Source organism: Marmota monax, unplaced genomic scaffold (assembly GCF_021218885.2).
Source record: "Marmota monax isolate L192 unplaced genomic scaffold, Marmota_monax_Labrador192_F-V1.1 WCK01_AAM20220418_F8-fsc00023, whole genome shotgun sequence".
NCBI classification, from domain to species: domain Eukaryota; kingdom Metazoa; phylum Chordata; class Mammalia; order Rodentia; family Sciuridae; genus Marmota; species Marmota monax.
Window position 1 is genome coordinate 8077837 of NW_026692907.1, and position 15596 is coordinate 8093432.

The window sequence follows — 15596 nt, forward strand, 5'->3', positions numbered from 1 at the left end:
GTTTGCTTATTTTTTAATTTCATTTAAATCACTTCAAATTGACCGGACATTTAACATTTGAATAAATGATTCATTAACTATTTATTTCTGAGCAAGTAACTTAAACTCAGTTTCTCTAGCTATGAGTTGTTAGATTCCTGATAATGTATTTAAAACAAATGAGATACTTATCTAGTACCAATGATTGCTAAAAAATTAGTATAATTATAAAAAATATTATATAAAGCTTACTATGTACCAGGTAATATGAGATCCATCTTACAACAGGCTGAGCAAAGAGCGCATCCGAGAACTGCAGCAGCAAATTGAGGACCTTCAGAAGTCTTTACAAGAACATGGCTCCAAGACTGAAGGCGAAAGTGTAAGTAACTTACAAATTGTAAATAATTCTGCTCTGTGTGGATTCACTTTAATAGTTCCTGATGCCCAAATTAATTTTGAATTTGAAAGTGCCACCATTATCATTGAGGGTACCCTCAAATACCGTATATATCTGCATAACAGATGCAGTGATTTTGCCAATTTAGAGCCTATAAATTGATCATATATATTGTAATGTGATTTCTATCTGTCCTGCTTCAACAGCTATGCCTAAATTTGTGATAATTCTTGATTTGAGAGCATGCTATACTTGAGGCCTTCACAGTTCTGCCAGGATTCCAACAAGGCTGACCTGAATAAAGTCTAAATGAGAATAATTAGCAAGTCAGAATTAAGAAAACCTTCTAATAAGAACCTAGAGAACAAAAAAAAAATAATGATTTCAACCAATGTGTATTCAAAAAATGGATTATACCAATCTCTGAAGGACAAAGACCTTAATGCAGTTTTGAAGACATCACCCCCTATTTCTTCCTTTCTTCTAAATTGACAGGACTTGTTATTATCTACTGATGGCAGATTGTGTGAGGACAGAGATAAGAGGTCTTTAAAAGACCTCAGATTTAGCCTAACTCTCAATATATCTGCAGTTTTCCTGTAGTTTGATCTCTGTATGTGGAGAGGAAATAATGTTGAGAGAGAAATGTATTTAATTAAAAAGAAATTACAGAAAAGGTAGGGCTGGATGTGTGTTAGAGAGATATCTATTGATTGAGATTAGATAAAATGTTAACTGATTATTCCTGTTTTGCTGGGGGAGGAAATTGCAGAGTAAGTAGAGATGGAAAGGAAGATTGAAAGGGTTGTGTTTCCTTTCTGTCTTTTATATACTTTATATGATTTTCTCTTTTTTCCCTGGGGGCTTGGAAAATAGAAATCATCTCATGCATGGCGGCATCTCATATGTGCATATATACGGTATCGTACCCTCTCTAATACAAATATTTTTAAGTCACATTAGGGAATACTTTTAAAATGGTATCTATTTGGGGGAGTTCATTTTGAATTTCAGTGTTTTAAATATTTTAAGTTTCTTCATCTTTCATTTTATATTTATTGGTGTCCACATTATACTTTACATTATGTATTTTTAACTCTGCAGCTATTCAGTTGAAGCAGAACTACTATTACAACTTAAAGTACTGTTGATGAGAGGAAATTTTATGTTTTGAATTGTTTAAACAGTACCCATTTGCTTTATTTTTGTATTAATATTAAATTTCTTGTGTATATAATGATAACATTTATTGTAAAGATAAAATTGTATTTTAAGATAATGATTCATTAGATACTTGAATGTTTGATACTCCTCAGTATATCACATTCAGTTTCCATTTACTATTTTTCTTCAAATTCAAATTCAATATTTATTGTGTTCAGAATTACATGGCATTTTTCTGTTAATATACTCTTTCTTACTTTATTTCCTATTTTCCTTTACTTTTCCTTTTGATGTAAAAAACATGCCTAATTTTTTGTGCTTTTAAAAGTATGTTACCAGAAATACAAATTTTTAAAAACATTCATAGTTTTATATAGTAATATACCTTCAAAAGGATATAAAAAGATATTTAGATGTATGAAAAATTTACCTTTGTCAAGATAGTCATCTTACAGCAGCTTTTTTTAATTTTATAGTCCAGCAAACTAAAGCAGAAGTTGGAAGCTCATATGTAAGTAAAACTAGTATTTAATTTCAAATATGAGAGGGGAAGGGTTGTTAAGCTTCTGAAGTTAATTTCCTTTTCTGAATTGGTGAATAAAGGGAAACATTCTGCTGCTGATTTTTCTTTTCATCAAAAAGTGAAAAGAAAAACATGCTAAAAGGCTCATCCTACCTGGCAACCATCCCAAACTTCTACATTTTTAAGAGTTTTTAAAATGAAACAACTGTCACAACTAGATTTTGTGGGTGTTTAACCTGTTAAATATCTCCTTTTACTTTCCTAGGAAGTGAGGGTGGCAAGAGAAAAATATTTAGCATTTTTGGTACCCACCATGTCTAGGCAGTCTACATACTCATGACAAACCATGTAAATAGGCAGGTATTTTTCCCACTTCCCAGGTGAGGAAACTAAGGATCAGATAGTGGCTTACCCAGAGACAACAAATATTTTGTGGCAGAGAACAGTTTTCATCCTTAGGTCTGTTTGACAGCTGGCTGCATCCTCTTTCTTAGGGAAAAACTAACAGAGGTCCATGAAGAATTACAGAAGAAACAAGAACTCATTGAAGATCTTCAGCCAGATATAAACCAAAATGGTAGGTATTTGGAAACATTCGAAGCAGACCATAATTTAAGGGTTCGACCTTTTTAGTTGAAAGATGCAAGAACTATTCATAAGTCTTTGCACAATGTGTAAATACAGACATTATGAGTAAGAACCATGATAATTTTAGTGCTGAGTTCATTAAGATATAATCAAATAAAAGCCAAAAAAAAGGTTAAATCTAATAAAATGAACTGATTGATATATAGGAGTATCAAACATTATAAAATATAATTAATACCATGTAAATATGAATGAAATGATTTCAAGCCAGATTAAAATGAACTTCAAAACATCAAATAGAAATAATTCCATATTTTCTCTTATGGTTGGGCTTAAATTTGAATGTATATTTGCTTATTGAAATTCTTGATCTAAAGGAGAAATATAGATTATAGTATAATAATGAATGATCAAGGATGTATTGGTTATAATTTCAAAAGTTTTAGATAAGAATTCACTATGAAGAAGAAATAAGGTTTTTCTCCTTTAAGTTCTCTTACCAGTTTTTAGAAAGTAAATTTGATAAATATATTTCTTATTTGAGGGTGGAGTATTTTAAATCCTAATAATTAGTCATGTTTCATTTTATTTTTACTAATAGTACAAAAGATCAGTGAACTTGAAGCTGCTCTTCAGAAGAAAGATGAAGATATGAAAGCAATGGAAGAAAGATATAAAATGTACTTGGAGAAAGCCAGAAATGTAAGTGACTTACCTTTCAGAGGTCCAGCCTTTGTGGCCCACCTTCTAATTCTTTTTCTCCTGATTATGCACTGTTCCTCTATCTGTATCATCAATTTGCTCTGCACAGTCTTGCCTTGCCTGTCAAGTTCCTGGAGTATCTCCATGTCAGTCCTCATACTCTTCAGTCTCATTCACTACTGTCAGACTAGCATCAGAAAACATAAACACATCACTTATAGGGACAGCTTAAACATTAATTGTAATGAACTCATTAGGGAATGTGACTACACTATTATATGGGGTGTTTAGCATTTAATGAGATAAACCTAGAATGTTTATTTCCTAGACTTTTAGCACATTTGCTAAGAATAAAATTTGCTAAACTCTTAGCAAAATCAACGTTTTACCTTTTGTGAAAATTTAGCTTTTTAAACTTGTTTGAAGTTGTTTTAGCCTTTGGTCTAGATTTAACAGTTAAACATTATTCTAATGTTTGCCAGATTAAATTATTTTTCCTTGTTTCATACTTAATATCTATAAATCTTGTTTTCATAAAGTTTTTTGTTTTCATGAAACCATAGTAAGTATTCTCTTTCAGAGAATGTTAACACATATTCTTTTTAGTTTTTCTGAATAAAAGAAGGGAATTTTTTTTTTTTTTTTGGAACCCCCCAAACATATTGTTGTGTACCTAAAGACTTCTGAGCTCTAAATGGCCCCTCTTAAAGCAGTCTAGATGTTAGTTGGATCTAAACTGACTCCTCCAGATGGCACTGGAAACCTGAAAATGCTTTGGTATCCTAGAGAATAAACAAGGAAAATGTTAGTGCTGTTTCACAACCTAAAAGAAGGGAATTTTATGGTGGCACTTTCAAACAGTGGTAAGAGGACTACCTTTTTTTATTTAAATCTCATGATATTTGTTAATTAAGGTGTCAGTAGTACCAGCAGCACCAGATAAACCCAAGATCTCAAAGCTTGACATATGATACAAGTTTGCTTCCTGATCACATCAAGTTCTGTCATGAGGGGAAAAAGATCTCTATTCCATGTGCCCATTCCAAGTTCTACGCCGACAGTCTGCCTCCTTCAACATGGGTGTCCCGGGTTTGCTTGACATTGTCCAACTAGTAGATGAGGAAAGATGGATAGATTGCATGGGAGATATGTAATAGGTCAGGCCTCGAAACAGCAAAAATCCCTTGAATTTCTATTTCAGTGACACAGCTCAAGCATGTGGCCACACTCAGTTTCTCTGGAGGCATAGAGACATAATTGTGCTAAGAAAAGGAAATAGGCTTTATAACTGCACAGTTTGTCCAATAACAAAAGTATACATGCTTATTGTATAAAATATAAAAAAGTTCCCAGAGACAATTGCTATTAACACCGTAGTGTATTTTCTTAACAGTGTACTTTTTTATACATATTTTCTGTGACTAGTAATAACACATATGTGTGTGTACATATATATGAAATTTTTACTTTTAAACTTAACCATTTCTTCATGTCACATAAATATAATATTTTTTGAACACCTACTCTGCTAAGAACTAGGAATATAGCAGTGAATAAGATAAACACTATGCTTTAGGAGCTGACTTTGCAAAATAAAATAATATATAAAACTAATTTTGAGGGATGTATCAGTTTCCTTATTCATTATCCTACTGTTAGAAATAATTTGTTTCCATTTCCTTTTAATTTTTTACTCCTAGAAATAAATCTATAGGCAACATATTTATACAGAAAGCTTCCCCCTTTATTTTGGTTTATTATCTTTATTTCCTAGAAATGGAGTTATTGGTCCAGGGATAAGTCTATTTTAATAAGATACTTTATTTCTAAATGATGTTCTAAAAGGATTATAACTAATTGAAGAAAACAGCAACAATGAATATCTTATTCTTGCCATCATTGAGTAATATCATTTAAAACATAGTTATTTGCTTTGATAAACAGGATTTCTTTTTTTTCTTACATTGTTTGAGGGAAAAGGTTAAAATAGTGGTTAAAATAGGATATGTCTATTGTAGTAAATTTAGAAAATAGAAAAAAGTCACAGCCATTCTTTTTATGATTTACGGATAAATTATTGTTTGAATCCATTATTGTAGTTTGCTTTTATAATGTGAACTCCTTGAAAGCAGGCACTGTGTCTCATAATTTTCTAGATCGATTTCTCCCACAGTAGCTGCCACATGTCAAGACTCAGTAAATGGTTTTTGAATATTTGAACCCTAGTAATAATTTGGTGTCTTACCTTCTGTTCTTTTCCCTTTGTGTCACTATAAATGGGTATGACATTTCTCTAATTCATTAATTTTAAACCTCTAAAAAATAGATTTATGATGGGCACAGTGGCACACATCTATAATCATCTCAGTGACTCAGAAGGCTATTTCAGAAGGATCCCAAGCTTAAGGCCAGCCTCAGCAACTTAGTGGGACCCTGTCTCAAAAAATAAAAAGACCTGGGAATGTAGCTCAGTGGTTAAAGTGCTCTTGGGTTCAATCCCCAGTACCAATAAATAAATGAATTAATGAATAAATAAAATTACCTAATACAGATGTCCTCAATATTGAAAATTTGTGGTCTTTACTTGTACTTTATACTTGACTTTTCTAAAACTGGTTTCCTAACAGAATGCCATCTATATAGTTTAGCCAAATATTTTTTGCTACATTCTGATCAAAAATTTATCTCTCTCTTTAAGTATATTTATTTCATTTTAGGGATGATTTTTAATGTTCTTTTATTAAAGCATTATAATAATACACAATATTTGGGTTCATTTTGATGAAATTATACATACAAGTTGATTTTAATCCTCATTGCACCCTTTGTCTTCCCTCCCCCTCCTTCTTTTCTCCCTCCTTTACTGATCTTCTTTGTTTATTTTTGATTGGTACAATACATAAAGATGAAATTCCCTTTGGTACATTTATATATGTGTATAACATGATTTTGTTAACTTCATTTTATTTTTCTTTCCCTTCCTTCCTCTCTCCCTCTCATTGTCCTACTTCTCCACTGGTCTCCCCTATCCAACTTTTAGTAATTTGCATAAATATGATGGAGGACAGTACTGTTTGCAAATAAAACCAGGTCTGTTATATTTATCTGATATATTGAATCACTAGATAATGATAGTAAAAAAGATTATTTTAAGAATTTCCTTTTTACGCTGTAAAATCAGCAAATTCCTCTGTAGTTATTGAATTCATTTTTATTTTCTTTTACATTCAGATAAATATAAAAAGTGTTATTTCATGACCTCAGTGCTCAAAAGTTTGAGCAATTAAAAGGCTAAAAGTAACTATCCCTGAGTACCTAGCCTTGAAGAAGGAAAATTTTATTTGGGGATAGGGATCTTTCCAATTTTTTACTGATTTTTTATACCATTTCCTAACTCTAGAATATGTTGTTTTTGTTTTTTATAATTTAATTGTAATCAGATATTGTTAGCTCCTAGATGACGATGTGGACTACTTTCCTACTTCATTTAGTTTGTGCCGAAAATATTCCTGTATTGTCAATATTGATTTTTCCAAAACTGGTTTCCTAACAGAAGAATGCCATCTCTGTAGTTTAGCCAAATATTTTTGCTACATTCTGATTTAAAAATTCTCTTTCTCTCTCTCTCTAAGTATATTTATTTCATTTTAGGTATGATTTTTGTTAACTTCATTTTATTTTTATTTTCCTTCCTTCCTCTCTCCCTCATTGTCCTACTTCTACTCCACTGGTCTCCCCTATCCAACTTTTAGTAATTTGTATAAATGTGATGGAGGACAATACTATTTGCAAATAGATAAAGTGAACATAAATTATTTTTTCTTTAAACAGGTAATAAAAACTTTAGATCCCAAATTAAATCCAGCATCAGCTGAAATAATGCTACTTAGAAAGCAGTTGGCAGAGAAAGAGAGAAGAATTGAGATTCTGGAGGTAAAACATTCATAATCACACATTTTTAATTATTCTATGGGGAAGTCTGGTAATTAATTCCTTTCATATATTATCCATTAATGATCAAGTTTCAAAAAATGTTAGAAATGTAGTGATTTAGCAATCAGTATATTTATTACAAAGTATCTTACTAGCCCTCTAGATTGGCACATACATGATTTGTGTGTCTTCTTTATTTTCTCATTGTAGCCCTCCCTCTTTAAAAGCCAATTTTTATGGTTATCATTCACTGCCATGTTCCTTTTAGATAGTGAGGATGTGATTTCATGCAGAAAAAGAAAAAACTGAGCTTACCTTTTAAAAAAAGTACTATGTTTACTCAGCCAGATTTATCTCATCTTTTCTTGTTCCTCACCTGAACCTAAACAAAATTAGTTGGAATTTCTGGTAGAATGAAGTACTCCTAGAATCCCAGTAACTCCCCAAACAAAGCAGCCATCTTTATTATCATACAAGGTTATGTAAGTAATGATCTCATTAATTAGTTGAATCTTTAAATTTTAAAAGTATTTTTGTGCTAGTGGTTATAACAGTTTTTAGAGGCTTGGATAAATATGCCAGCATGGAATTGTATATTCTTAAATTTTGTAATTGGGCATATTCTAGTTTGTTTTGCAGAGTGGTTTACAAAATTTTTTAATACTATGGTGAGACATAATGCTATTCTTGAAGTCAATATATATTTCCTTTTACCAACATGTAAATAATTACAAATCTATGTTGAATTTTATATTCTGGCCTTGAAATTCTCATAAATGATAGTAGGATTATTTTTAAATCAATCAATAATATTATATTTCAAAAAACATTCTATTCAGATACCTTTTTTCTAAACAAATAGGTGTGGACTTTGGTGGAAATATGTTTTTTTAAAGGTTTGACTTTAATCCACTCCTTCCTACATCCAGAATGTACACCAAGCATATGTGTGTATGCTGTCAGTGTTTCTTCAGACCATGATGTGTGTTGAGAAAAGTACTGGGAAGGGATGTCTTTCTAAAGAAGTGCTATTAATTCTTCAAGATCCAATTCAAATGTTTCTTCTTCTGTAAAAGTTTCCCTATATTCCTTAGGCAAAGGTAGTTGTCTCTCTGTAATGAGTTCTTGTATTTTTTTAAATTCATTGAATAGCAGTATTGGTTTTCCTTTTGGCACATTTTGAAGTATATCAGAGCAAAGGCTATTTCTTATGCTTCTGTATACACATCAATAAATATTACATAAATCAGAGGCCAGGATTATAGCTTTATTGGCAATCTATTTTAAGGTTATCACCTTTCCTCTCTGGGCCTCAATCTGTACTTCTAGAAAAATAGACTTGATGACATAATCTTTGACATCTCAGTGGCTCTTTTTTACTTCCCACTGCAAGCCAACGAGAATGTATACAATTGCTATTGTTTGAAGTAGGACTTCCAAAAGGATTATGTAAGAGTGCTCTGTGTATGCATCTCTATACACACTGAAAAAGAAGAAAGGAGAAACATGATATAAATAGCAGAGGCTATTCTATCTGCTACCCCTTCAAGGATGTCTGCACCTGGAATAGTATGAGCCAGAAGGACATCACCTTCGGATTTAGTGTCCACATGCCTTTTGTATCTTGAGTGTCTTTCCCATAGTGTTTCAGGATTAGTTTTTTTATGAGCCACTTATATCTGTTGCTCAATAGTATCACAAAATTCTGTGTTACAGAATTATAAAATTTGCTGTTAGGTTAATAAAAATAGACTGCCAGCCTTTGCAGTGGCACATAAAAATTACTGCTGGGAATCTAATACACTGCATCCTCTTTTTCCTTGGTTCAGCTCTTCATAAGTGAAGCCCAGTTTTGATAACTAAGCCAGTTGCTTTTTTCCTCAAGATAAGAGGAATAGCAGCAGAAGACTCACTAGAGAGGGTGTGTGTGTGTCTGTCTGTATGTGTGTGTGTGCGCCCATATTAAATCACTGTTTCTTTTAGTAAAATTTCTGAAATAAAGATTAGTCACAAATCTTCTTTCCTAAAGATGTTGTGAATACATTTCTGCATGAATCATTTCACACTTTGACTACTTTATGTGCCTCACAAATACATTCTTCATATTCTCTCAACAATGAGATTGTGAAGAAATTATTTTGTTTTGGGTAATTTGGAACAATTTCTGAGATTTTAAATGTCCTCATATCTCTTTCCAGAGTGAATGTAAAGTAGCAAAATTTCGTGATTATGAAGAAAAGCTCATTGTTTCTGCCTGGTATAATAAGGTGGGTGAAATGTAGCCAGTGATTGGATATTTAAAATAGTCTTTTTTGGTGAACAATAGAAATATACTTTATACCATTAACCAGGATGTAACGTGTTTATATAACTGAAAGAAAAATTACTCTGGCCGTGCATACTATACTCAGATATTTTATCTTCATATCCTCTTTCTATTAATGTTGATTATACTTCATTGAATTGTTTCATAACTCATCAGCCTTTAACTGATGCACATTTAGAACAGGCATAAAAATCAAAAAATTTTAAAATAGCTTTGAGCTGAAACTTTTAATTTGTATTGATAAAGGGTTTCTAAAAACATGAGTATCTGTCTAATGCAAAATTCTTGAAGCAGTACTCTTCAATAATGATCCTATCCATTCTACTAAAGAAAAAAAATAATATTATACAGAACTTTAATTTTGTCATCCTTAGTGAGATGTTTTCAAGAGTAGCATTCTATAATGTATAAGCTTCCTTTGAGCTAATTAACTAGGATAAGATTTTAGCCATTTTCTATCATTATCTATCACTTAACACAAGGGAATTTCTGTTTATAGCCCACATGTGTGTGCTGTGCTTCCTCATGTAGCACTAGTTGTCTTTCCATGACTAGTTGGTGTAGATACAAGGCAAATAAGAAGTTCTTTTTTCATTTTTCAGCTTATATTTGTTGAACATCTACTATATTTCTTGTATTAGCTATTTATGATGCTAAGTTCAAAAAATTGTTTTGAGGTCTAGGAGGTCTAGTGAGAGTAATGCCTTCTCATTAAAAAAAAAAAAATAGCCCAAACTATAGTCATTTGTCATATATCAATATATCCAGAGACCATACTTTTAAGAATCATCAATCTGAGCTTTTCTGTATGGTATGTCTGCTTAAGCTGGAGTGGGTCCAAACATAAAAATTTTTTTTGGAACCTTTTCCTATTGTTGTAATTAAGCCCAAATCCAGTATGTTCTTTTAAGATACTGAGGGTTTTGTTTTGTTGTTGTTGTTATCTTATTGTTGTTTTATTTTTTATCTTGAAACAGAGTGTCACTAAATTGCTTAGGGCCTCACTAAGTTGTTATGACTGATCTCAAACTTGTGATCATTCTGCCTCAGCCTCCTGAGTTGCTGAAATTGCAGGTGTGCTCCACTGTGCCTGGCTTTAGGCTACTGCTGTAATGATTTCAATTTTAGTGAGTTAAAATAGAGAAACTGGGTTTTGTGTTTTTATTAGCATTACCATGTGCAGATTAATCTGCTTTTGAATATTTATTTTCTTCTATAAAAATGAGATAACCTTTAGCTTTCTAGGATTGTTTTGAGGATAAATGTGTGTGTGTGTGTGTGTGTGTGTGTACATAGGTAGCTAGATGGATGGATGGATATAGCTATGTATATATTTAGTAATCTTATATGTTTTGGTTCAGAGTCTAGCATTCCAGAAACTGGGGATGGAATCCAGGCTTGTGAGTGGCAGTAGTGCTTGCAAAGACACTGGTGTCTATACTCCTGCACGATCATTCTTAGCACAGCAGCGGCACATCACCAACACCCGAAGAAATCTCTCTGTTAAAGTTCCTGCTACAACATCTGATTAAACTGCAAAAGAAAATATAAACAGAAGTGCCCTTAAAATATTTTATACCTTTTAGCTTACTGCCAGATTGAAAAAGAAGGTTAAGATGCTTGGTAATCAGCTATTTTAGAATCAAAATGCATCACATTAATTTTATCAGCTGACACTGAAAATAAAGTATAGAATTAGCTATCTCTCTGGGAAGCACATTTGAATAATTGGAAGATGTATTTAAGCACACTTCTCAAACATTTGTCTTTTAAGAGTATTATAATTTCAAATTGTATATTTTAGTTTAATGTTTTCAGTTGTATTAGTAACTTGATAATTCATAACATGTAATCAGTAATATGTAATTTAAAAATGCCTCTATATTTGTTTAATGTTTTTGGTCCATGTGAAAATAGTCATTGAGGTAGGCATATGGAAAACTATACAAGGATGATTTGTTTGACTCGATATACCCAAGGTTTTACTACTTCTCTCTTCTGTCATTGAATGGGTATGTTTTGTCACCCCATGGAAGGTAAATGTTTGGACAACTTCAATATTGAAATGACTTTGCCATAGTAAAAAATGATTGGAAAATTCGCAGATTGTGAAAGAAGTCATCATTCTCACATGTACCAGCTAATAAACAAGGGTTTCTGAAGAGCTTGGTTGAAATGCTAAGGGTGGGAAGTGGACTGACATTTGTAACAGGTGCCTTTCTGATGGAAAGCAAGCTGAAAAATATTCTTTGTATAAAAATGGCCACATACTTTTTAATGTAATTAATGAAAATTACAGTTATTGCTTTAAAGCATAAAATTATCTGGCTTTTGCTTTTAAAAAAAGTACATCACAATATAATAGTTTTTGTCTCTTCTGGAAAGAGGTGAAGCGGTGATAAAACAATGTAGCATTAATTTGATTTTGTTTACTAATTAAGGAATTTGTCTTGGGCTGAGTTTTTGGTATGCAGATCATTTTTGCCCAAAGCTCTTATTTTTAGAAATGTTCCTTTTTTATTTGGGGGGGGGGGCGCATTTTTAAAAATCACAACTTTGGAATATTAGTTTTGTTAAATTTCTGTTGTTCATCATGATAGCCATGTGGCAATTTAAATTAATTAAAATAAGAAGTTTAGTTGTTTGGTTGTACCTGCACATCTCCAACCAAACATGTGGCTAGTGGCTTCTGTATTGGGCAGTTCAAATATAGACTACAACAATAAAAATAAATGTTAGAACTATTTCAAATGTAACAAGGAACTGAACTGTGATGTAACTCTCATTTTGTGTTTGAAATAGTTGCATACCATATGTTGTGATAACTGTAATTAATCTTTCCAGTGCTGTTCAACAAATACAACAAGTACATATCAGCAGTATGTCTAGACCAGAGATTAGCAAGCTTTATGTGAGGGGATAGATTTTAAATATTTTAGTAAATAATTCAGATTTTATGGGTTACATGTTCTCTGTCTCAAGTACTCTATGCTAGTGTAAAAGAAGCCATACACAGCATGTAAACAAAATGGGCATGGCAGTAGTTCAGTAAGTTTATTTATAGCATCACATAAGCCAGATTTGGCTGGCAGGCTATAGATCTGTGGTCTAGGTTTTATTCTTAGCTTTTCTTTCCAAATATGAGTATTGGTCCATCTGCAGTATTTTCATTGAAATAGCTGGTTTTAAATTCTTAGTAATTTTTTTGATCACTGAAAGTACAAAAATTTTATATTGTGTTTGGGTCTCTGAGTTTAGGGAATATCTGTCTGGATATTTTATTTTATCAAGATTACTTCTGTTGACTACCTCTTAGATTTTGATGTTTTTTATCTGTGTAATTATATTGTTTGCATTTTTGTATATTCTTATAGTGTCTGCTTGCCTGTGACTTTCAGTGAAAGAAAATAAGACTTCAAAATGTTTTAGCATGTTATATTTAAACTTTTCTAAGTATTATTACAGCTTTTTGGTATATTTTGGCCATGAAAACATCTGCCCTTTGGTGTTTCTACTTGATTTTAATTGAGATTTTACAAACTCTTCAAGCTCACTTTTAATGGAATATATTGTAAAACATCAATCTCAAAAGACTAGTATATTCCAGTTCAATTGCTAATAAATTTTCAGTTATTATACTTGGAATTTCTAAATAAATTGTGAAATTTCTGAATAAGGATGTAGGCTAGAAACTTTTTTCTTAACAGAAAAAAAAACAAGTTTTCTGATTTAGCATTTTTATAATTAATAAGTAGAATTTAAAATGTTTGATATATAAGTATTTATAAACAAGACTAATGTAAAGTTCTATATTGTGATTATTCATACAGAAATTCAGGAACTGATCAGAAGTGAGATTCTTTTTCACATCTGGTTAATGTAGTGAGAATGACACCCTGTGGGTGGTAAAGCATTATAAATGTTTCATTCCAAACCATGATTTATACACATCTGTGTTGTAAGGGAGGCTTGAATGTATATACTATGAAAGAGATATTCAGCTTTTATCTATGTTATAAGAACTGAATGTCCCAATGTTTATAAAGTAAAACTACAGACCAATTTGAAATGATCTTTAATTTTGAGCATTAGCTCAAAGATTAATGTTCCTTTCTCTTTTTAATATACACATGACAGTGATGTTTATCCTGAGATTAACCTAATGTTTTGAGAAATATTTAAAGTTTATTTTTTCAATGAATGATGTTAATAATTTAGTATAGATTAAGAATGTCTTATGTAGACATATTACACCGAGTATCCCATATCCACATGTCATCATCTTTTGATAATGGGTGTGATAATTCAAATGTTAGATAATGCTTCCACAGCCGCACCTGTTTCTGTGTAGTGACACTTCTGACTCTTTGGGGTGGGGGAGCTTTTAGACCACAGTACTCTATGTGCATATTTAATGAGAAACATTCCTATGTTAAAATGTGAGTATATAGTTGTATGCAAATGTTTTTACTGTGAACCTGTACGTTGCAGAGTAGTCTGGAAATTTATAAAGCACAAACCATAAAAGAAGATAGTATGCAGGGGAAGCTTAAATATAATGTTTAGTTTTTAAAGGGCCCTTTCTATTTTCTATGGCAAAGACCTTGACACTTGAAAAAATAGAAGCAATATTTGATTTATTTTTGTAAGTATTTAGAATGTTATTTTAAATAAATGATATTGGGTCTTGTCCAATAATATAATTGTGAAATGTTTTAAGTAAATAAACTTTCTGCTTCTGTGTCTGTTAGCTTTGATGCTTTTAGTGGCACAAATACATTCAGTTGCTGTTTTAAATAAAGGACTAAAAATGTTTAAGACTGGTAAAAATGCATTATTTTTCCTTTGAATTTTGTCAATGAAAAGACGTATAAAGTGATTTTTTGAGTGTCCTTTTATATTTCCAAATTCCCCATTCAAATGGAGACATCTTTCAATAATGTGTAGTCCAGAACATTTCTAGGCAACAAAATTTCAGAGACCGCTACTTACCTCTTAATATTCATTTTCAAGTTCTTCATTTAGTAATAGAACCCCATGTTTTATATGGGGAAAAATATCCAGGGGGTCAGAAAAAAATACCCCTCAAAACTTTACTTCTTAGAATCCCTTGTTAACTGGGTGTGAGACCATTTAGCTAAATTCTGGCTAATAGTACTGATGGAGTGAATAGTACAGATGTGTGCGTATACCAAAAGAATGGGCTACTTTCCTTAGTCCCCAGTCTGAAATACCATGTGCCTGAAACAATCTTAGGTATAGTTGAACAATAAGGAAAAAGGAACTTGGATGCCTGCAATCATATTTTAACCATGTCAGCTGTGAACTTCCAGCTTAGTTGTCTCTTAATCTTTTCAAAATCTTTAAGCTGATTTTTTTTGGGGGGGTTGGGGTTATTTTTTTGTAGCATTCTAACATTTCCCAATCTATACAAATACGTCGAGTTGTGAAATTGAGTTTTAGGAAAGCACAGGTGTTCCATGTTCTTGGAGTTAGGCCATTTATTCTTGAAATATACCTTCTTTCTCTTCTGTCCCCCTTTAGGCATCTGTTGATACACTTACCTGTGTCCTATAGGTCTCTAAAGCTCTGCTTATTTCTCATCATCTCTCTTCATTCTGCTCCATAGAGTAGATAATTTCATTGATTTACCTTCTTCATGTTTACTAAATCATCTTGCCAGCTTGAAGATACACTGCTAATCCCCTCTAGTAAATTTTAAATTTCAATTATATTTTCAATTCTAGAATTTATAGTTAATTGCTTTTTAAATTGCTCACTCTCATTATAATCTTTCATTCAATGAGAAATCGTTATGCTTACCTTCAATTCTTTAGATATGACTCTTTAAGTTTTTTGAACATACTTATTTAAATCTTCTGTATAGTAAATCCAGTATCTGGGCTTCCTCAGGGACAGTTTCTAGACACTGCATATTCCATGCATGGGCCATAGTTTCCTGTTTACTTGCATGATTAAAG

At 31.8% G+C, this 15596-nt stretch overlaps 1 protein-coding gene across 1 annotated transcript in view; it reads left to right on the plus strand.

The window, feature by feature from the left end:
• Hook1 (hook microtubule tethering protein 1) overlaps positions 1–14433 on the plus strand; it is a 53112-nt gene extending 38679 nt beyond the window's left edge. Inside the window, exons 16-22 of the mRNA XM_046451066.2 lie at positions 268–361; positions 2020–2054; positions 2561–2643; positions 3256–3356; positions 7188–7289; positions 9488–9556; positions 10977–14433. Of these exons, the coding sequence (XP_046307022.1) occupies positions 268–361; positions 2020–2054; positions 2561–2643; positions 3256–3356; positions 7188–7289; positions 9488–9556; positions 10977–11147 (655 nt within the window). The 3' untranslated portion in view covers positions 11148–14433. The remainder of the gene's footprint in view (positions 1–267; positions 362–2019; positions 2055–2560; positions 2644–3255; positions 3357–7187; positions 7290–9487; positions 9557–10976) is intronic.
• Positions 14434–15596: the final 1163 nt, after the last annotated feature.